This window comes from Vanacampus margaritifer, chromosome 20 (assembly GCF_051991255.1).
Source record: "Vanacampus margaritifer isolate UIUO_Vmar chromosome 20, RoL_Vmar_1.0, whole genome shotgun sequence".
Taxonomy (NCBI): Eukaryota; Metazoa; Chordata; class Actinopteri; order Syngnathiformes; family Syngnathidae; genus Vanacampus; species Vanacampus margaritifer.
The window spans coordinates 16,891,260-16,912,177 of record NC_135451.1 but is presented as its reverse complement, the minus strand read 5'-3'; the positions used below and the strand labels follow the sequence as shown (position 1 = coordinate 16,912,177).

Genomic DNA, 20,918 nt, shown 5'->3' with positions numbered 1-20,918 from the left:
GACCAGAAGTACAGTCAGCAGCCAAACTTCCGCCTTTGTGCTGACATCATGTTCACTCGATCAAATTCAGGTGAGGCAAAACGATACAATCGTTAATGTTTTCTTAATTTGTTCTTAAATGTTGTCTTTTGGCCACTCAGGGGTTAAATTAAAAGTAGAGTCAAGTTAAACGGTACATTTATGTACGCGGTGACGCTTCTCGTCTCACTAAAGTTTGAGTATGGAACGTTGACGTTTTGCTTTTTTGAAGTTGTCAACTCCATCAAAGACCAAATATTTATTGACACTACAGCCTAATGTGTATTTTGGCATTTGTTATTTTCCTCTTATATATATATACTTATTGTTGACAACACTGGAAGATGCAAGTTGTTTTTCTCTGGACTTCCCCTTGGCGTCATGAAACCGGCCAATACATTTTTAGCTCATCGACACTGCCAAGGGAAACATTTATAGAACATCTAACTCCCAATGTTTTTATGCGTTTCAGTTCAAGTTCTGATGTTCTTATACATTGTGGATGATACATGGGAAATATTTCCTTAACTGCAACAACAAAGTGTTGCTGACAGATTGTAACACGCAAACACACGATTGTAACACTTTGCTGCACTTTAAGTGTTCTAAAGTCAAATAGTCTCCCCCCAGTTTGTTTGCAGTGAGCAGCAGCAGCAGCAGCATTATCAAGATGGAGGCAGCGAGGAGGAGAGGCCTGGCCCTCCTTACCTCAGGCATGGCCCAGAGCTTGAAGGCCGAGGTTCAGTTGATGGCCAACTTCCTGATGCCGCTGTCCCAGAAGTACCGTCACCTCAATGTGGAGACCATGCTGAGGGAAAACGTGTCTGGCAGCGACAGAGCTCAGGTCAACACTTAACTCGTAATTTCGCATGATGGAGACGAAGGTGTTTTGTACATTTTTGTAACATTTGGCTGGTTAGGGTACATTCAAGTTGAACTTCCTTGTGACGGGTTCATCATCCATTTTGTACTGCTTAGCGTGTTTGGGGGTCATGGGTGAGCTGAAGTCGATCCCAGCTGACTTTTGGCGAACACTGGACTTGTTACTAATGTTTATTTATTTATTTATAAATAATAAATTAAGACAGTTTGAAACATTTAACACATTAATCATTGGAAATGGTATGAACACTTCCATCCTAAGCTCTATCACAATTAAAGTTATTCTGAACCAGGGTTTGAGAGCTACTGTCATTTCCAAAAGCATTGGAACGGCAAGGTCCTTCATCTTTGATGTATACTGAAGTTTTAGTGGAACCCTCTGGAATGACTTTGCACAAACGCATAATCAAGAAATTTGGAGTTTTTATCAGTGGCAGTCGTGGCAAGAACAGATCCTGTTTTGTCTAAATTGGCAAATTACAAATTGTGAATATGTTGATTCCACTTAATTTGACTTTTTTTCTGTAGTCATCAAAACTGTTCTTGAGAACGGAGTCCTCTTCCTACCAGGTGCTGGAGTCGTTGAATAATTTGATGAAGGCCTTGAACATCCTGGAGAAATACGGTTGCAACCTGACCAGCCTGACCAGGCCCAAGTTCTGGCGCAGCGTCAAGCACAACAACCCGGTCTTCAGATCCACTGTGGACGCCATGCAGGTGAGCGCCGCCACTCGCGTCCCGGTGACTCCGGAACCAGCGACCAAACGGAGATGTCGTCGCTCAGGGCGGCCGCAGGGTGCTCTTCCTTTACGGCTACACCAAACAGCAGCCGGACGGCCTCAGCTTCCCCGATGACGTCGCCGAGCCTGACCGGGAAACTGTCGCCATGGTGACGCTGGAAGTTATGACATTGCGTTCTGAGTTGGACATGCTTATTAAGGTATGACTTCTCCAAAACAAGATTTCCGTTGCCTCTGTGGATTCACAGCGTCTGATTTCTTTATGTTTAGGGAACGCATCCTCATCAGGAAGTCTTCAAAGACTTTGTCCCAGATTTGGCCATCCAGCAGGTCTGCTTAATATTTTGCACCCTTCCAAAGCCAAGGTACTGATTTTATTTCATTTTTTGTCTTCCAGGATGCGATGGTGGCTGATGCCGCCGTGATCCCACCGCAAGAAGATAAGTCAGCACGCAAGCCACCACCTCCGCCCGTGCTGCCCAAGCCCACGCTCCCCAAAATCGCCGGACAAGCTCCCAAACCGCCTTCATCATGTCAGTTGCCCACACATTTTTACTTAGTTGAGAATCATTACTTTGGGGAAGGGACTGTCCTAAAAAAAAAGCAAAGGAGGGCCAAAATTGGAGTGGAATTCATTGTACATCCATTTATGTTGATGCGCAGTTTTTTCATCAGGTGCTCTGAAAGGCACTTTGAACGTGTAACAAATAGAATATGAAATTCAAGGGCTGTTTGTATTCTAATCTATTTCCTTTATTCTCAACTTCTATAAAAGCGGGTCGTGGCCAGGGTTGTAAGAATTTTGGATTCTTCTTTATAGTTATGTTTTATTTCATTTTGACTTTTTTTTTGTTTTGTTCAATTAGTTTTAATGAGTTTTTTTAGAGCAAGTTTGTTAGTTTTTTTATTTTTTTCAATAATGTGTCGTCAAGTTTTTATTAGTTGAAGTATATATTTTTTTGTTTTTTTAAATATATGTTTATATGTAGTATTAGTCAAAAAAGATGGGGGGGAAAAAGTCACTGTGTAATAAAGTAAACTACAATTCTCAAATAACTATTTAGCTACCAAAATAAATACTGTACATTTCAAATTAGTGCTTAAAGCTCAAGTATGAAATGAACTGACAAAGATGAAAATGAAGGACATTTTTGCGATAATTATAGTTCATTTTACTTAGTTTTATAAACCTAATATGTAGTTTCTAATCGTTTTTTTTTTTTTTTTTAAATGTTCTTAATTTGTCAACGGAAATTCTTTATCAGCCTTACTTTTAGTTATTTCATAAGTTTTTATTAACTATAATAAACTTTGTTGCGACTCGGTGAAAATGGGATAATGTAGCTTTGCTGGCTCCCTCTAGTGGTCCACCAAAGAATCACCTCCCAAGTACGGTTGAGTGGTGTTCCACTATACTGACTTTGAAATTGTGCGTGCAGCGGGCCAGTGCAATCTGTGCGGCGGCTCGGCAGCGGTCGTTTGCCCCTCGTGTGACAACCAAGCCTTTTGTGACGCCTGTGACGACCTCTTCCATCGCCATCCCGCCAGGACCAATCACAAGCGAGACAGAGGACTGAAAATCATGCAGGGTATGCGGGTTCAGACGTCACATTCACAATGACAATCATGTGTCTTTGCTTGAACATTTGTAACATTTCCCACGTGTGAAGGGATGTGTTCCATTTGCGGCGTCTCTCCCGTGCACGCTCAGTGCGCCACGTGTGTGCAAACCTTGTGCCTCAAGTGCGATGGGCTCTTCCATTCGCACCCCGAGCGCAAAGGTCACAACAGGACGGTGCTCGTGCCCGCCAACACCAACAGGTATGGGCAGCAGACTGGAAACGCCAAATATCAATGACGATATACAAAATAATTCATGCGTTTTTTTTCTTCTCACCTTGTGTGATTTTATTTCTTCCTCCTGATACCAAACAAGCTTTAAAACTGTTTTTACCCCCCAAAAATTGCTATACAGTGCAATTCTTCTTGTTTGAGGGTCATTAAAAAGCAATAAAAGTCAGTAAATGTTTTGAGCTCAAATTAAGGCCATAAATAACATTAAAAAGCATTAAATATGAAGTCCGGAAGTATAAAATTTTTAAATACAATGGATGTAAAAACATTGTTGTTCACGCTTTATTTTACATACATTGTGCAAAAGAGTCACTTTTATGCAACTTAGCAATAATAAAAGTGATCAAAATATCTGCATTTTATGGTGTCTACTTGTAATTTGCAATGAACCAAATGGCCACAAGTTGCTTCTTGTTCCCAATTCCAATTGCTTGAATTTGAAAATAAATGTATTATTCCTGTCACCAATGTCCAACATGAAACACTAATCCCACCTAGTGGCAGAAAAGTACCTCAACACAACTCAATGTTTTACCCTCCTTTTAACAGTTTAGTGTATCTTTTTATCTTCAAATCACTTTATGAATTACTTAAAATAAAACGACTGTATCAATGATCGAAAATATACAACCACCATTTGTATTTGGTAACCACATTTGTCCACTTTTATGTTAATTGCCAAGTGTGTGTGACAAAATTTGCCCCAAAAAATGTTGTAGAAAATGTGTTTCAAACAGATATAACGTGCGATTAGTTGCAAGTTAATTATGGAAATCATGTGATAAATCAGCTGACAGCCCTAATATATAAACATGCACATATATGTGTGTGTGTGTCTATATATGGCATGGCATGGGCATTCAATTTGTTTTAAGTTGCAACAAAAAGGATTCAATTAGACAATATGAATATCTGCTGGGTTTTATTTTGAGTGCAATCGTTGTTTAAGCGTCATTTCCTGCTTCCAGCGCGCCGCCGTCGACGTGGACGTGCGTTCACTGCACCGCCGTCAACAATTCGCCCAACTCGCTCTGTGCCACCTGCCAACGCGGCAGCTCCGCATCCCTCAACGCAGGTGAGATGGTCTCCTCGCTGGTGAGGCGAGGCGAGGCGACCGGGTGACTAAACCTCGTCTCAACTCTGATTGCGAATGGCGGGACATTTTTTGGGGAAAGTCTCTGAAAATTTTCCATCCGGAAGTAATAAACCTAAATTCTATGAAGATTTTTTTTTTTTTTGACATCCGTGCAAACAAAAGTGATGAAATGTCAATTGTGTGTTGATAGAGTGGCAATGTAAGAGCTGCACGGTCATCAATCAAGGTAGCAGCGTCCTGTGTGAGGTGTGTCAGCGCCCCCGCCTGGCCCCGCCCCTCTCTAGCGCCCCCGTGCTTTCCAGCCCTGCTCCTGCTCCTGCTCCCGCTCCTGCTCCCTCTCCTGCTCCTGCTTCTGGTTTGGACATGAAAGAGCAGGTTGGTTGGTTGGTGCAGTTACACTTTGAAAAAAAAATCAATCCGGTGTCTGTATTGCTTGTTTTTTGTTATTGACCTATTTCTGATCTCAATAACTCCACGTTTCTCAGCCGGTGACACGAAATGTTCCTCCGGAAGGCGTGACCACCCGATGGATGTTTTTTTTGTCTTCCTTAGTCTCATTGGACGTGTCAGTTCTGCACCTTCGTCAACGTCAAGTCCGCAGACGCGTGCGCGTTGTGCGACTTTGCGGGCAAACCGGGGCAGGGACCCCCGCAGCCTCAGAAGACCCCGGCCGACGCGACGCAACAACGCGCGTTGCCCAAGGCCAAGCCGAGAGCCAGTTTGAATCTGAAGAGGCAGGACCGCATGAGGGAAGACGGCCTCAAGCTCGTACGCCAGATCAAAGTAGGAATCTCGTGGTCGCGGCAATTCTTATTTCACGAGACATGACTTTGACCAGCTGACAAGTCTCTCCGTCAATGTCGGCCCGCAGGAAGCCGAGAAGCGCGGCATCAGCCCCGAGGAAGTGTACGCGGCGCTGTGCGCGTGCAACGGCGCCAACGTGGACCCGTGCGAGTGGCAGGCGGCGGAACTGCCCCACCTGCTGGACGAGATTTGCGCCGTGGCCACCTCGGTGCACCTGAGCGCGTCGGCGGCCGGCGGCGACGCCCTCAAGCTGTCCAGGGCCGAGGCCAAGCTGGCCTGGCTGGCGTCGGAGGGCGACACCCAGCGAGCCGTCACGCAGCTGCTCAGGGACCGACAGATGAAGGTTTGCGACCCGATGCCGCGCACGCATCGGAATGTAGCTTTTTCATGTCTGCGTCTGAAATGCAACGTATACAAACACGATTGTTCTGTTTTGGATGCAGTTAAAATTTACAGCAGGTGGTTTTTCATGTCTTTATTTTCGAGTGTCCAATCCAATTTGCAGGACATCAAGCTTAGATTGGCCTTTTACGTTGGCACATGATTGGCGTCCGATCCGGAAGAGAACTGATGAATTGCACGCTTGTGATATGAGAGTTGAAAATGTGAATTGTGTGACTTAAAGCATTCACAGTAAAATCCGTTTTGGATGGTCAGCTTTGCTCTAAATCTTTTTGAATTACGTCCAACGAGATGGCCTGGCACAAAGAGAAGCCATAAATCGAAACACTTTCTCAAGCGCATCTTAGCTGGAGTTCACGACGAGATAAGGTCAAATAAATCAAAACCTTTTAATGAGCCGCCGAGACGATTCTCTGGTTTAAATCTGTCAAACTGCACAGCATAAAGCGAGTTGCCAAATGAAATATTTGAAACAAGGTCACACAGATGACTCGCATACTTTGGTCAAGGCTACAAAACAAAAACAGTGAACCTCTGCTTAACACATTCCAGATGCACCTGCAATAGGTGAAAATCTTTCTTATAGTATAAAAACACTTTAATACTGTATAGTGCTCTTTTTCTGATTAAAAAAAAAAAAACGTTTTTAAGGGTCCATTTAATTTCATTGACGTGATTTGAGTTAACGTACAAAAATATTGTGTGTGTGTGTGGACAGATGAGTGAGCTCCACTCTCTGGGCTTTCGGGACCCGCGTCAGTGCGAGGAGGCCCTGCGGCAAAGCGGCGGCGAGGTGAAGGGAGCCCTGGCCCTGCTGCAGCGCCCCCTACTGGATGACTTCCACAAGCGCATTTGGAGCGAGCAGCCCGAGCCGCCCGTGGACCCCAACGACCCCAACAAAGAGGTGCCCTCTTAATATGCTGCCATTTGAGCGTTCATTTGGTATCCTTGATGCTTGTAGCGAGGTACTAGCGTGCCCTTTGACCTCATTAGTGGGACAATTCAGCACACTCGTAGAATGACCGTTTCTTATAAAAATAAAAAAAATCCCCACTTTTGCCTTTTAACTCTTTGACTGCCAGACGTTTTCAGAAAAGGGATTGCCGTGGGTGCCAGCCGATTTAAGCATTTTTGACTGATCTTTCAAGGTCCACAGAAAATTATGTGTTTGGACTATGGAAACACACATACTACCAAATGAAAGATTGGACTCTCGTCTTTCATCAGAAAAAAAAGTTTGTTTCTACCTTATTCCGTTTTTCAGTAATCAACAATAGAAAATGGTTAGTTTCACCTCTGTTTTGAAAAAACGTATTTTAACGTCTTTGGCACTCCTCCATAGGATTTTACTAAACGTTATTTAACGTTTTTGGCAGTCAAAGAGTTATTATGACATTTCTTCCAACTAGTATGACTAGTAGAGTACAGTTGTCAGCTAGTGAAGCATTTTGTCTCACTAGTAGCATGTTGTTATACTAGTAAGATGGATATATACACAGGTGGAGCAACTGAGTTTTACTAGTATATATATATATATATTTTTTTTTTTACTAGTACTTTTTTTTTGTACTAGTACATTTTTACACACTAGTAGGAAAACCTTTGGACCTTAAGCTGGATATCACATAATTGCACAAGAGGCGTCTTAGTAGCATGTGGCAGCAAACTACTAGTGCAATAGGGCAACTAGAAGATACTAGTATGGCAAAACTGTACACTACTAGTATTTGGTGGCTATAAAAAAATCTAATGGTTAACATCTCAAGCTTCACGAGTAGTACTAGTAGCACACAGATGTCAAATTCCCCCCCCACTAGTCACATGTTGCTGTCCTACTAGTATGCCAAAGTTGTTCTACCAGGGAAGCTCCTCAACTCACAATTGTCCAACTCGTGAGTGCAAAGAGCGTACTAGTACTTGAAAGTGGAGACGACGCATACGGAAAAAAATATTGGAAAGGTTTTCCTTGCGCCGCCCCCGGATTCTTGGACTCACAACCCTCGTCGCACCCCGCAGCGGATGTGCCGGCGCCTGCTGGCACTTTACGGCCTGCCCAGCTGGGGGCGCTGCGAGCTGACGCTGTCGCTGCTGCAGGAGCCGGGCGTGGCCTACTCGCTGGAGGACGTGTTGCAGGCCGTCCGCGAGTCGCATGACCGCGACTTCATCAGGCGCGTCCTCAACAACGAGTGTCCGTGCTGCCTCAGCATCTTCCCGCGGAGCAAGGTCCGAAAATAAAACACCAAATCGGATCGATGATTTATGTGTCTATTCATTTCTAATGTGTATGTACTCTGTATTTATTCAATATGGATGGAATGAAATGCATTTATTTTATTTCAACTGACAAAATCGGTGTTTGCGGCTTGCGTGCGCAGATGCAGTCTCTGACATCGTGTCAGTGCTCGGTTTGCCTGGAGTGCTTCACGCAACACTTCACCATCATGGTGCGCGACAGAAACATCTGGGACATGGTTTGTCCCATCTGCCGCCAGCCCGACATCACCGACCCCGAGCAGCTGGACAGCTACTTCTCCACGCTGGACATCCAGGTGCGGGGGGGCGGGGTTACAGAATGGGTCAGACGGGCCACGATGACCTGGCTGGATTTGTGCTTTGCAGCTGCGGGAATGTTTGGAGCACGACATCTACGAACTCTTCCACAAGAAACTCACGGAGCACGCGCTCAAGAAGGACCCCAAGTTCCTGTGGTGCTGTCATGTGAGCCAAAGTTGTCCTCATTTTGAAACGCAACGAACATCTCAAATTGGGACTGAATGCAAACCTGCAGCACAATCAAAAAAACAACCATTTGGTACAATAATGAGAATGCAATCAATTCAATTTCGATTATTACACTCCACAATTACAAAATTGGCATAACCGTAAACAAAAATAAAAGATTATTAATACTAGGCGTGTCAAAATTAGTGCGTTAATTTAAAGTTCCTTTAACGTTTTTTTAACGCGCGATTAACTCTTTGGCTGCCAAAAACGTTAAATAACGTTTAGTAAAATCCTATGGAGGAGTGCCAAAGACGTTAAAAGACGTTTTTTTTTTTTTCAAAACAGAGGTGAAACTAACCATTTTCTATTGTTGATTACTGAAAAACGGAATAAGGTAGAAACAAACTTTTTTTTTCTGATGAAAGATGAGAGTCCAATCTTCCATTTGGTAGTATGTGTGTTTCCATAGTCCAAACACATAATTTTCTGTGGACCTTGAAAGATCAGTCAAAAATGCTTAAAATCGGCTGGCACCCACGGCATCCCTTTTCTGAAAACGTCTGGCAGTCAAAGAGTTAATGACCTCACTTGGTCTGTAGTGGGGGAATTCCAGTCGCAACGCAGCAGACACGTCCACGTGAAAATTTTGCAGCAATAATAATGCATATATTTGTGGAGACTGAGGTCAAATTTCACAAGTTACTTCATGTTAAAGATTAAAGAAAAATGCACTAAGCTGTCACCAGTGTCTTACAAATGCAATTATGCCATCTAGTGGCAGAAAATGACCTCAACCCAAATGAATATCACACTCGTTTTTTTAGTACATCTTTTTAATTTTAACTCAATTTAATGGTTTAATACGTGCACTTTTTTTTTTAATAGCTAATTTAATAAATCTTGTTAGGTCCCAAAGAAACTTGCATAATTCTAGTGTTTCAAAGAAATGTATTTGTCTTAATATTTTTTCACGTTTAAACACGTTCTCGCTTTTGCACCAACAAACAAATGATCGTCCTAATCGTGATGACATATTTCCAGATGAATCGTGATTCATATTTTCTTGATAATTGTATTCCGTTCAAATCTGACACGTTGAAGTAAATTCTATATTGTGACATGACATTGGCCGGCGACCTGTCCAAGGGATTTATTTAAATAATATATTGACACTTGGTCCCGATGCGGACACTTTCGCTTCGAGGTGTACTCGCTTTTGTTGCCAGTTGTCGACCTTAGAGCAGCCAATTGTCACTTCTTCCCTGTTTGTTTTGTTGACCGTCTCGTGTTTGTCGGTGTGATGTGACGCAGTGCGTGTCGGGCTTCATCAACGACGGCGACCAGCTGAAGGTGACGTGTCTCAACTGCTGCAAGAGCTTCTGCGCCAAGTGCAAGAAAGCGGTGAGTGGCGACCGGCGTCGGTCACGGCTGACGGGCCGCTTGGATGTGCTGACCGCTTGATTGCTTGCGTCTCGTAAGTGGGAGCCTCAGCACCAGGATGTGACCTGCGAGCAGTTCCAGCAGTGGAAGCGGGACAACGACCCCGAGTACCAGCGGCAGGGCCTGGCCGGCTACCTGAGGGACAACGGCATCAGTGAGTGGCGCCGTTGGTTGGCTTGAGTGGCGAGACACGGACGACCGATCGTTGCCACCTGTCGTTGCAGCCTGTCCTCACTGCCGCTTCCAGTACGCGCTGACAAAAGGCGGCTGCATGCACTTCAGCTGCTCCCAGTGCAGGTACCAGTTCTGCAGCGGCTGCAACAACCCGTACTACACGGTGGGTACGCAACGGAGGACGCGCTCAAGTTCCAAGTGAAATTCTTGTAGGCTGAAATGGCCACGATTTTTAGGCAGACGCGCATGGCCAAGCTACGCTAGCTTTGTGGTCGACTGTCGTCATGTGACTGCTCAGTTTGATTGGTCAAATGGAGTCGAAAGTAGAGTCAGGTTGGATTGCTGAAGGAGTCATGTGACCAAGTCCCAGCAACCAAAATAAATTGCATAAGCGATCATAAGCGGCTGGATAGAAAATTAAAAGGAGCGCGCTGGATGAATGTATCGAAATGTAGGCGAGTAAAAGTATCTACTCAAAAATCAAGAAATGACTTTAGTCATTGTAACTTATTAACACTGACAAGCAGTATGAACTTTATGGCAATAAAATAATGACTAATTAAAAAGTGAATATCAGAATTCATTTGATCACTAAAGAAGGAGGTAACGACCAATCATGGCTGAGTTTGCAGACCAAACCCAGAATACAGGTGAGCCATGATTGGTCGTTACTCGTTAGCTACTTCCTCAGCACAACTGATGTCATCTTCAGTCGACAGCAAGTGGGGAAAAAAAAACTTTTTAAAGGTATTAATTGTACATGAAAAATAATGAAGTTATCAAATTAAATCTGGACCAAATATTCGCTTTTTTGCTGTTGAAAATGGCTCAATGAGTCAAGTGTCCCTTTAAGACAATTTGGTTGTAATATTATAAAACTCCTAATATTGCTAGAAATCCATGAGAATATTGTGTTGTATTAGTTGCAATATTATGAGAAAATTGTTGCAACAGTACTTTTTTTTCTTCTACACATGTATACTTATACTTGAGTGCAGCATGTGAAATAAAGGTGAGATTTGTTTTGTCCCCCCCCAACACACACACACCCACTTGTTCGCGGCATTGCAGACGGGCTGCAGGACCGAACAGTGCTCCATCACGGGCCTCCACGCGCATCACCCTCGCGACTGCCTCTTCTACCTGCGAGACTGGGAAGCCGCGCGGCTGCAAGCGCTGCTGAAAGTGCGACCACGCGATTGTTTTCTCCACTTTGCGTCCGATCGTTTGCTCACATGCAACATCTGCTTCCACTCGACAGAAGAGCGGCCTGGACTTCAACACTGAACCTTCAGATCAACTGCAAACGGGTGAGAGGTTTTTGTTGTCTGTTTTTTTTGGTACCTGCTTAGCGAGTGGATTAAAGAACGCAGGGGTCCGTTTTAGGCCCACTTTCGCTCTCCCTTTGCTCCTTCGCCCGGGAAATGTTGACCTCGTGTGTGACGCAGACACGTGCGGCGTGATGGAGCAGAAAGACGAAGGAGGTCGGCCCCTGGACTCGCCGTGTGGCGTCCAGACGCAGCCGGGCCAGGCCGGACTCTGCGAGTGAGTATGACAGCCACACGCATGGGGGTTCGACATCTTAAATATTGCACAGGTTTAACATTTGCAATCGTCAGACGACGACGACGATGATGACAAAAAATCCTCGAAAACTCATTCAAGTATCAGACCGGACGAGTTGTTGTTACGTGCAGGAAACACTACCGAGAGTACCTGGTCAGTCTGATCAACGCCCACTCGCTGGACCCCGCCCCTCTCTACGACGCCCACGACCTGATCCGAGCCTGCGAACGCTACCATGTGGACACGCGGCGGACCGGGAACGAGGACGACAACGCTTACCACGCTCGACTGCGCAAGGTGAAGTTCTTTCTTCGGTGGTACCTTGACATAAGAGTGCTCTTATTTGAACACTCAGCGTATCAAGGTAAAAATCACAAAATAACAGTAAAAGGATGACATTCGGCAATGAAAAATGAATGAATGTTTCTAGTCCAAAAGAAATTGACAAATGTACACAATTGAGTAGATGAGAAGTGTAGAAACACTTTTTTCTTTTCTGGTTCTGGAAACACTCTTGATTATCTTTCGGTCTTAAGAGCATTCAGATCTTTGTGGACCAACAGTGAAATTACAAAATCTTCCCTTTGACTCTCGGGTGGCCAGTGTAGAGATTTGAGAAGATTGTGGAAAACTCAAGTAAAAAAAAAAATAATAATTCAAAAAATACGTCATGATTTAATTAAAATTGATTGCACAGTCAAGTTCAATTGAAAATAAACAAAATGTTTTTGAAAGATAAAATTCAAATGTTTTCAACATAAAACTACAACAGAAGTGTACAACATTTTTGCGCTTGATTTGTGGTCGTCGGTGGTGTGATCATTAATCACAGATAAGTGAGTTCACTCCACTGCAGTGCATGAACCGTCGATACGGGGAAGCATTCTTCCAAGCGGGCTTCGTACAGCGTCTGCTAGCTTGCCGGCTCATGTTGTTTGACCTTGATGCTTTTCCTGCAGAAACTGATGGAGGTTCCGCTGGGCGAAAAGGTTCCCAGGAACGCGACGCAACAGCCTCACACGAGCTGAGCCGGCTTCCTGTCTTCAAGTCCGGCGAACAGAGTTCAGGGTACACGCATGTTGATTCATAACGAGTTCACCGTGAGTCACTGTTTAATGTTCAACGTTTGTCAGGTGACAACAAAACTGTTTAGTTTCAAATGTATGAAGGTGATCACTTTTCTGCTCAACTGATGAATATCAATACTCTCCTAATAATTCCGTGTGTGACATTTTATGAGTCTAATTGTCGCAGTTATTTTGATTTTGATTTTTTTGGGGGGGGAGACACAACTTCAAGAAGTGCATTGATTGAGGATTACCAGCACAGCTGACAGAAGTGGTTTTTTTTCATGTTTTTTTTTTTTAGCAAGCACATCGTTTTGTTTTGTTTTTTGTTGATCTTGTGACAGCAAGTCACTTTTTCTGTCTGTTTGGAGGGGTGCCGTTAAGGAGCCACAACACTGACAATAAGATTTGGTGTTGGTGGGGGAAAAAATGACATTGCATTGACATTGACACAAGTATTGGCATTCTAAAAGGTTGTATTGAAAAATAAAATACAGACATTACAAAAACACTTTTTTTGCATTATGATGTCTTATTCAATGCCAATCTGACTCCATATGCTGTAATACACAATTGGATGTAAAATATGTGCCTTGCCTCAATAAAGTTTGACAAAAGAAGATACCTGAGCAGGTAAATGTGTAAATTTGTCCTCAATATTGTTGTCAACATTGTAAAACAGATTGAATGTAAGCACAAATGTAACAGGAAGCTTTTGAGCGGGTACAAAGCTGAGTGCCTAATTAATTCGATGCAAGCAATTTCTTTTTTTAATTTATGGTATTATGTCAGAAACATGTCAATCAGACAAATGAGAACTCATTGATATTAGCATTTTGCGCGGCTGTATGCGTTTGTGTATTTTGTCTCCCCCTGGTGGTCAGCAGGTAGCTCGTTTCCTTGGAGTCACGTGATTTCTGATAAACGCCGCTTGAGCTGCTGAAGCGCGTTCTCGCGTTTCCAGTGTCTGCCATACACAAACAAGCAGGCGCGCACGCTCGCACGCTCGCACACGTCTCGAAACAGCAGAAGCAGCGTCGGCTGCCGGCGAGGTAAACGAAACTTAAACCCACTTCCGAATTGTCACCGCGACCATTTTCGATGCGCTATCGCTTTGCTAAATGTTTTTCGACAAAAATAGCCGTTTGTCGAGTTGGGAATATTTTTGATGCTTTGCTTACAACGAAGTAACGTTAGTGTTTGGCTCAATGAGGAAGTTCCGTCTTGCGGCCCGGCTGTATTTTATATCAATGTATTATTTTTTTTATTGATGAACTAATGAAAGACGTAAAGGCTTTGTCTTTTCTTTCTCTCGTTTTCTCCCACAGCGTGCCTGGGAGTTGCTTGCTTGGGAATTGCTTGCTTGGGAGTTGCTTGCTTGGGAGCCATGGCCCCTGCGACGCGGCGATGCAGACGCAAACTGCGCGCGTGGATGGTGGAACAGGTGCGCGTGCGCGTCGCAACCGTACACGATCGGCATCGCGTGATATCAAATCGCTTCCAAAAAATACTTAGAGAACATTTTGTTATTTTTACCTTAACCTTTTTTTTTTCTTCAGGAAAATGTTTACTGTTTTTATACTCGGGCCAAACCATCACTTGGCATTTTAGTGTTAAGTAACTAAGTGTAAGTGGAGCTACATTTAGACAAAAGCAGTCATTTGATGCCATTTTGTGGCATCTTTGTGCCAAGGAATTGTGTTGAAGCGAGTTGAGGGGCTTCAATTAGACAAAAGAAGGGCTTTGCCACCATCTTTTTGTTGATGAACTATTTTTAAATTATTTGTAGTAAGTAATGCTTTTCTACCATTTTTTGTGGTATTTTAGCAACTGTTAACACTTAAAATGAGGTTAATGAGTTTCTCTGAGAAGCTGTCCGTGTTTCACACAAATTGTGATGTTTACTGTATTTCAAGTGCCGCTTATGTTTTGTTTACCTTCCCACGGCCCAAGAAAAACAAACGGTGTCATTTCATATTTCCAAAAATGTGAACCTGCCAATCAAAAGGTGACGCGTGTCGACAGGTGAGCAGCGGCAAATTTCCTGGCCTGAAGTGGGAGGACGAGGCAAAAACCATGTTCCGCATCCCGTGGAAACATGCCGGGAAGCAGGACTTCCGCAAGGACGAGGACGCCGCCATCTTTAAGGTGAGCCGTGTGTGTGTGTGTGTGTGTGTGTGTGTGTGTGTGTGTGTGTGTGTGTGGTTGTTAGAGGTTTGTCTTTCCTAACAAAAATAATTGGGGGCTTGCTACTGCTTACACAATGTTGGCCTTTTGCTCAAGTTAAGCGTAGCTGCGTATTCTCATTTCTTGCGTGACTCATCTCTGCTTCAGACACACACCAAATGTTGTCAAGTTTGGGCGGCTCCCATCTTGAAATCCTCCACAACCTCTCATGTCGTCATTATTGATCATTAATAAAGTCACTTTTTAGTTTATTTAGTTAGTTGCTAGCAACAAAAAGTTGTGAGCTTTGCGTTTGTAGCCATTGTTGTAAGCCTTGCATGTCAGCAGCGCCACACAAGTTGGCAACAAAGAAAACTGTGTTGTGTTGTTGAGGCGTGGGCGGAGTTCAAGGGCAAGATGAGCGACTTCAACCCGGCCAGCTGGAAAACGCGCCTGCGCTGCGCCCTCAACAAGAGCCCGGAGTTCAGCGAGGTGGTGGAGCGAGCACAGCTGGACATCTCGGAGCCCTACAAAGTCTACCAACTGGTACCCGACGCCGAGCAGGGTCAGACGTTTGCATTTTTATTTTATTTGGTTTGATTCAATGAAACGGGCATATTAAATGTGATGCTGGTTCGTGTGTGCGTCAAGGGACGCCGGAGCGGAAGCGTGAGAAAAGCGTCAAGAAGTCCAAACGCAGGAGCAGCAGCAGCAGCAGCAGCAGCAGCAGCAACGTAGCGGCCGGCGAAGACGTCGCTCACGCCAAGCGCGTGAAGATGGCGGACGACATCAAAATTGAGCTGGTGTGTGTCACATCGATCCGAGCGTACAAATTCAAAGCGACTCGTTTACATGTGCTAAAGACGAGCAAGAAGAAAAGCCGGGCTTGTTGTCTTCGCATTCTTTGTGCTATGTTGTTGTTAGCATGCTAGCTTGCGTAACGTTTGTTTTGTGGCTGCGGCTCAGCGCGCTCAAGACGTCGGACTGCAGACGGAACATTTGCCAGAACCGCATCCGGTCCAGATGGACGGCGCCGCGCAGGAAACTCGTGAGTTCGACCAGTCGTTACAAATAACGCCAATATGGACAACTACACTTTTTTTTTCTTTTTAATTAACAAGTATTTGTTCATCTTAACTTTACAACGAAGTGGAAAATGATCAAAAACCGAGTTAAGCGACGTTTCGAGCACTTTTCGGAACTTTGACTGACAACGTTGCGCTTTTTGCATCTTCTCTCGTGCAGCGCTCCGCGAGATCCGACTGGACGTCCGCATTGAGGAGAGCCTCGCGCCTCCTCAGGAAGGTAAACGCTCCACTCTGCTCCACTCGGTCCGTCGTCAAATGCAATTGAACAAACGATACATCCGAAATAAACTAAATGTATATAGATTTAAAAGTTTGGGAGAAGTGAAATAAAAATACATACGATTGTATTAATAACTTGTGATGGTCAAGTAAACAATCCCAGGCTTTCAAGGGGTTATTGCTACTTGAGACGTGGCTGCCCCCTTGTGGACATTTTACAATTAAGAACTAGAAATTTGACAAATAAAAAATTGACATTAATTTCATGCAATTTTTTTAGGAAAAATGCTACATCGGGTTATACTTTAAAGGTCTTTCTTTAAAATTATCTGTCATTGTCCTTTGGGGGAAACTTAAAATATCAAAGGTACTAGCGGTATTGAGAGTTGAGCACTAAATTGCACGTTTTAATTTAAAAAAAAATGTATTTTTTTTTTAAGTACTGAAAGTTGGAAATACATTGTTAAATTAAGTATCAAAACTATAACTAAAAATACATAGTTATTCAAATGAGTAGCAAAATAAAGGATAACAATTGCATATTTAAAACTAAATTTTTTATGTGTTTTAAATTTGATAGTAAAATTTCTAAACAAAGTATAATAAATCAAGTCAAATCTATTTTGCTATTTGCTATTCTTTTTTTTAAATTAAATTAAACTTTTTAAGTGAAAGATCAGAAAACAAAATGTAATAATTCAACAAATAACAAAATTGACATAAATTGCAAATTAAGATGTAATTATATTTTTTTAATTCTAAGCATGAAAGAACATAAAGTAGGATTTAATACATAAGTTAATAGTTTAAGTCTCCATATTTGCAAATTATAAATTTATAAAAGTGAATCAATTGTAATAAATCAAAATAAACACAAAATTCACACTTTTTTAAGTATAAAAGTAAGACTTTTGAATGAAATGAAATACAATCAATTATTAAAATGAAAATCACTGATCACATTTGGAAATGTAAAAAAATGCTACTAACAATAACAAATCTTATTTGTTTGACGTTGCGCAGACAAGGACTCGCTGCACGTGACGGTGCACTATTTGGGCCAGCAGGTGCTGAAGCGTCACATCCACGGGCCCGACGTCCGCGTCCTGTACGCGCCGTCGTCCTCGCCCGTGCCGCCCACGCCGGCGCCCGACGTCTGCTTCCCGCGCATCCACCTGCCCGAGCCGCCGCCCTCGCTTGCCGCCGACAGGGCGGCGGCGCTGCTCTCCCTGCTGCCCTTCATGGAGAAGGGCGTGGCGCTCACGTCCACCCGGCAGGGCGTCTACGGCCGCCGCTTCTGCCGGGGCCGCGTCTTCTGGACGGGGCCGCACGGCCTGCACAAGTTGGAGAGGAAGTCGGAGCCCGTCCTGCTCTTTAGCAAAGACGTCTTCAAGCAACGTGAGTGGAAACTTGTTTGGATTCTTCTATGTGAGCAAAATCATGTTAAAAGCGCCATCTGCTGGTAGTGAACAGTTTTTCAGAAAAGATACTTCCAGTTACTTTTTTCCCAGTTGAAAAAAAAAAACAAATTATCATTCAGAGCTGGACAACTTCCGCGTGAACGGCGGCCAACCGCCGCCGTGCAGTCTCACGCTCTGCTTCGGAGAAGAACTCGACTGCACCGAAGATCCGGCCCAAAAGCTCATCATCGTTCAGGTACTCGAGTACACGGGATGCCACTCCCAGCTGTTCCGACAATGTCATTCCAGTTGTGTTTTTTTTGCTGGCGGATGTCAGGTGACGCTGCCGTGGGCCGAGCAGCAGGTGCAAAGCGCTAGCGCCATCCTGGATCCCTTCGGGTTCCTGCCGTCTCCGCTGGACGAGATCACGCTCAACTTGGTGACCGTGCAGACGGACGAGCGGACGCCCTGAGGGAAGCTCGAGTTCGTCCCCAACAACACTGACGTCACTTTTCTCATCATTTTTGAATTCCGCCCGCCTCAAGGACGATCTTGAATGAAAAGACACACTAGCAACGTGAACAAAACACTTTGGCTGGAAAATGACAATTGCAGCCCCTAGTGGCCAATTCCAATTGAATGCCAACATTTTATTGTATTTTTTGGGTGTATTTTTGGGGACAGAAAATGTCTACACACCCCTGTTAAATGCCAGGTTGTTGTTGTTTTTTTGTTAGATTAAAAATAGAAAAAGATACATTTCAAACGTTTTTTTTTTCACCATTAACCTGTACACCTTGCAAAAGTGTGCACACCCTTTTATAACTGGGCGTGTGACAGCTCTCCGAATTCACAGTGACTGAAAACTCATGTTAAATGTGAGTCAGGACACACGAGAACATTGTTGGGGTTAATCTGACTGCCTTTTAACACCAGTTTGAATGTGATTGGCTCATTCTGAGTAATGAGGGGTGCACACTTGTGCAACCACATTATCAGCAGTTTTTGTTTTTTTACTTACCTTTACCAAAATATATATATATTTTTTCAAAATAAGATTGGAAATAGTTTTATTGATCTTGGTCTCAATTTTTTTTTTTATATCACAAAAACCTGGCAATTGCAAGGGTGTGAAGACTTTTTATATCCACTGTACATTTGAAGGGACACATTTCCAATATGAATGTTTACATTCTGAGAAGCACATAAACAACCCATCAGTTGTCCAAATTGTAAATAACTCCACAACATGGATGAACGTAATCATCCAGTAAATTGCACACAATATGAAATGTTAGGTAACGTTTACTTATCCTGGACTGACCCGCCCACCATTCATTTAAAGTGGAACCGTCCCATTTATTTACTTATTTAATGTTCTATGCACCTCTGTCATATTTTAGAACATATTTAATATTTTTGCTCTGACTAATTTAGATTTTAGTTACGGCTTTATGACGGGATCGGGCAGCCGCCCAAGCGTTTACGTCACACTCGCATCGGCAATGATACGTGTTACATTTGTATTTATTTTGACGTCCCAATTGTCACACTTGAAACAAAATGTAAATTATGTCATTTGACTGAAGCATTTTTTTTAAGCAAACGTTAACTGAGGGATCATAATCATGTCACAAATATATTTGGCTTTTTTTTTTTCAATCTTATGCTCTTGTTCGTCACCGAGTTGAGGAGCTACATTTAGAAGTAGTGCTTTGTCGCCCTCTTGTGGCATCTCCAGGTTATACACTTTTAAAAAACTAACAACAAAGACAGTGCACGCGTTAACCCGTTTTTATTAATTAAACACACACCCTGATACGTTAGGGTCTTTCATGTTATCATTGACGGAGGGAGGGGCCGAGGGGCACATGTTTCTCTTGTCCGTCGTTAGGTTGTGTTAGTGTAACTAAAGAAGACTAACAATAAAAGTTTCAACTGGAGACTCGTCATCCTTCCGCATTACAACAAGAAAAGTTCATGAATGACTTTCAGCACGTGTCCCGTGCGTTTAGATGTTCCCATTGGCCGGTGAGGCCAGCTCGGCGATCTTGGCGTTCAACTTCTGATTGGTCCAGTCTCTGGTGATGTCATCCAGGTGGCTGTCGAAATCCACCAGGAGCGAGTGGTCGCCCGACTCCAGCATCTGGCCGGCGATGGCGTGGGTCTCTTCCCACTGCCTCAGCATGATCCTGGATGGAAATTTATTTTAGTTTTTTTAAATCAGGTGAATCACGATTTCAGAATGATGCGATTGGATGGATAGATCTATGCTAATTATTATTAACTCGTCAATAGAGTTTGGCTAAAGCTAGTGGACTTGGACAAAATATTTAAATATGTTTCATTCTCTTTTTTAAGTAGCAACAGTTTGAAAGTGTATAATTAGAGTCCCAGCTATGCTAATTTCTATTAGCTTGTCTTTGCCATTTCTCATTGTAGGTTAGCATTGAGCTAGCTAAGATAACTTTCGTTTAGTGAAATTAGATATTTGAGTTGCTTAAATTGAAACCGTTTAATTATCTTTTGTTTTATTATTATTATTATTTTCACTTTCCCTCACTCACGTGTGCTTGTCTTTCAGCATCCATCTGGAGTCTTTGCGTTCGTACATGACGATGGGAGGGACCCGGTGGTCTGGAGACATTTTGCTCCCGTCCAGCTGTAAAGATGACAAACATCACAATAGATGAGGACGCGTCATCTGGTTCGCTACCAAAACGTTCACGTGCAACTAACCATGAGCAGAACGGCGCCATCAAACTGCTCGGCGATCTTGTCGGCGATTTTCAGGGCTCCTTGTGTTGGGCTGTCAAAGGTTAGTTGGTTCCATCACCGATCTTGTAACTTAATTTAATTGTCGAGGCAACGTGGAGACTCACCTGCTGTCGGACACGCAAGCGTTGGCTTGATAGTATCCCACAATCCTTTGCTGCGTCTGCGAGCACCACACGTCCACCTGCAACATCACCATATTTAGCACAGGTGACATCAGAGTACGTTAAAAAGCCTCATGTTTAACAAGTGCATCCATCTTGACGGGTTCTTACCTGCGTGAGGGCCAGCTGGGTGACGGGCGCCAGGGACAGGTGCGAATGTAGCAACGGCACGCAGTCGGTCACGCAAACGGCGCCCCCCACCGAGCTGGAGGACAACAGCAGCCCGTTGACGCTGCAGCGGGGGAACAAGCAGGCGTGCAAGTACATCTTGACGTAGGCCCGGCATGACAGCTCCACCTCGCCCATGACGACGGATGCGGCGGAGGACGCGAGCGCTGA

The 20,918-nt window shown here is 43.8% G+C and overlaps 3 protein-coding genes across 6 annotated transcripts; 2 read left to right on the top strand and 1 right to left on the bottom strand.

Moving 5' to 3' along the window:
- Positions 1 to 10: 10 nt before the first annotated feature.
- On the top strand, positions 11 to 13,389 carry LOC144040668 (E3 ubiquitin-protein ligase RNF31-like). Of its 3 annotated transcripts, none has more exons than XM_077555048.1 (24): positions 11 to 70; positions 649 to 862; positions 1,471 to 1,617; positions 1,685 to 1,840; positions 1,911 to 1,970; positions 2,038 to 2,173; positions 3,080 to 3,229; positions 3,311 to 3,461; positions 4,463 to 4,569; positions 4,781 to 4,965; positions 5,143 to 5,373; positions 5,462 to 5,737; positions 6,515 to 6,700; positions 7,813 to 8,019; positions 8,172 to 8,345; positions 8,416 to 8,514; positions 9,832 to 9,921; positions 10,000 to 10,114; positions 10,185 to 10,297; positions 11,206 to 11,319; positions 11,396 to 11,444; positions 11,583 to 11,679; positions 11,832 to 11,997; positions 12,660 to 13,389. In XM_077555048.1, the coding sequence occupies exons 2-24, from the start codon at positions 689 to 691 to the stop codon at positions 12,726 to 12,728; spliced, it is 3,252 nt and encodes a 1,083-aa protein (XP_077411174.1). In that variant the 5' UTR covers positions 11 to 70; positions 649 to 688; the 3' UTR covers positions 12,729 to 13,389. The 3 variants fall into 3 exon arrangements, 2 of the variants coding, with proteins under 2 accessions (XP_077411174.1, XP_077411175.1); XM_077555049.1 differs by having other exon boundaries at positions 46 to 70; positions 638 to 862; XR_013289792.1 differs by lacking the exon at positions 12,660 to 13,389 and having other exon boundaries at positions 11,521 to 11,679; positions 11,832 to 11,982.
- A 301-nt stretch (positions 13,390 to 13,690) lies between these two features.
- irf9 (interferon regulatory factor 9) lies at positions 13,691 to 19,583 on the top strand. Of its 2 annotated transcripts, XM_077555050.1 has the most exons (10): positions 13,691 to 13,819; positions 14,096 to 14,211; positions 14,793 to 14,915; positions 15,327 to 15,498; positions 15,585 to 15,736; positions 15,900 to 15,981; positions 16,179 to 16,238; positions 17,264 to 17,638; positions 17,781 to 17,896; positions 17,978 to 19,583. In XM_077555050.1, exons 2-10 carry the CDS (start codon positions 14,155 to 14,157, stop codon positions 18,110 to 18,112), a joined length of 1,272 nt encoding a protein of 423 aa, XP_077411176.1. In that variant the 5' UTR covers positions 13,691 to 13,819; positions 14,096 to 14,154; the 3' UTR covers positions 18,113 to 19,583. The 2 variants fall into 2 exon arrangements, with proteins under 2 accessions (XP_077411176.1, XP_077411177.1); XM_077555051.1 differs by lacking the exon at positions 13,691 to 13,819 and having other exon boundaries at positions 13,842 to 14,211.
- On the bottom strand, positions 19,419 to 20,885 carry emc9 (ER membrane protein complex subunit 9). The gene is made up of 5 exons (XM_077555055.1): positions 20,691 to 20,885; positions 20,523 to 20,599; positions 20,380 to 20,449; positions 20,208 to 20,302; positions 19,419 to 19,832 (listed from the first exon to the last, which is right to left on the bottom strand). Exons 1-5 carry the CDS (start codon positions 20,883 to 20,885, stop codon positions 19,652 to 19,654), a joined length of 618 nt encoding a protein of 205 aa, XP_077411181.1. The 3' UTR covers positions 19,419 to 19,651.
- Positions 20,886 to 20,918: the final 33 nt, after the last annotated feature.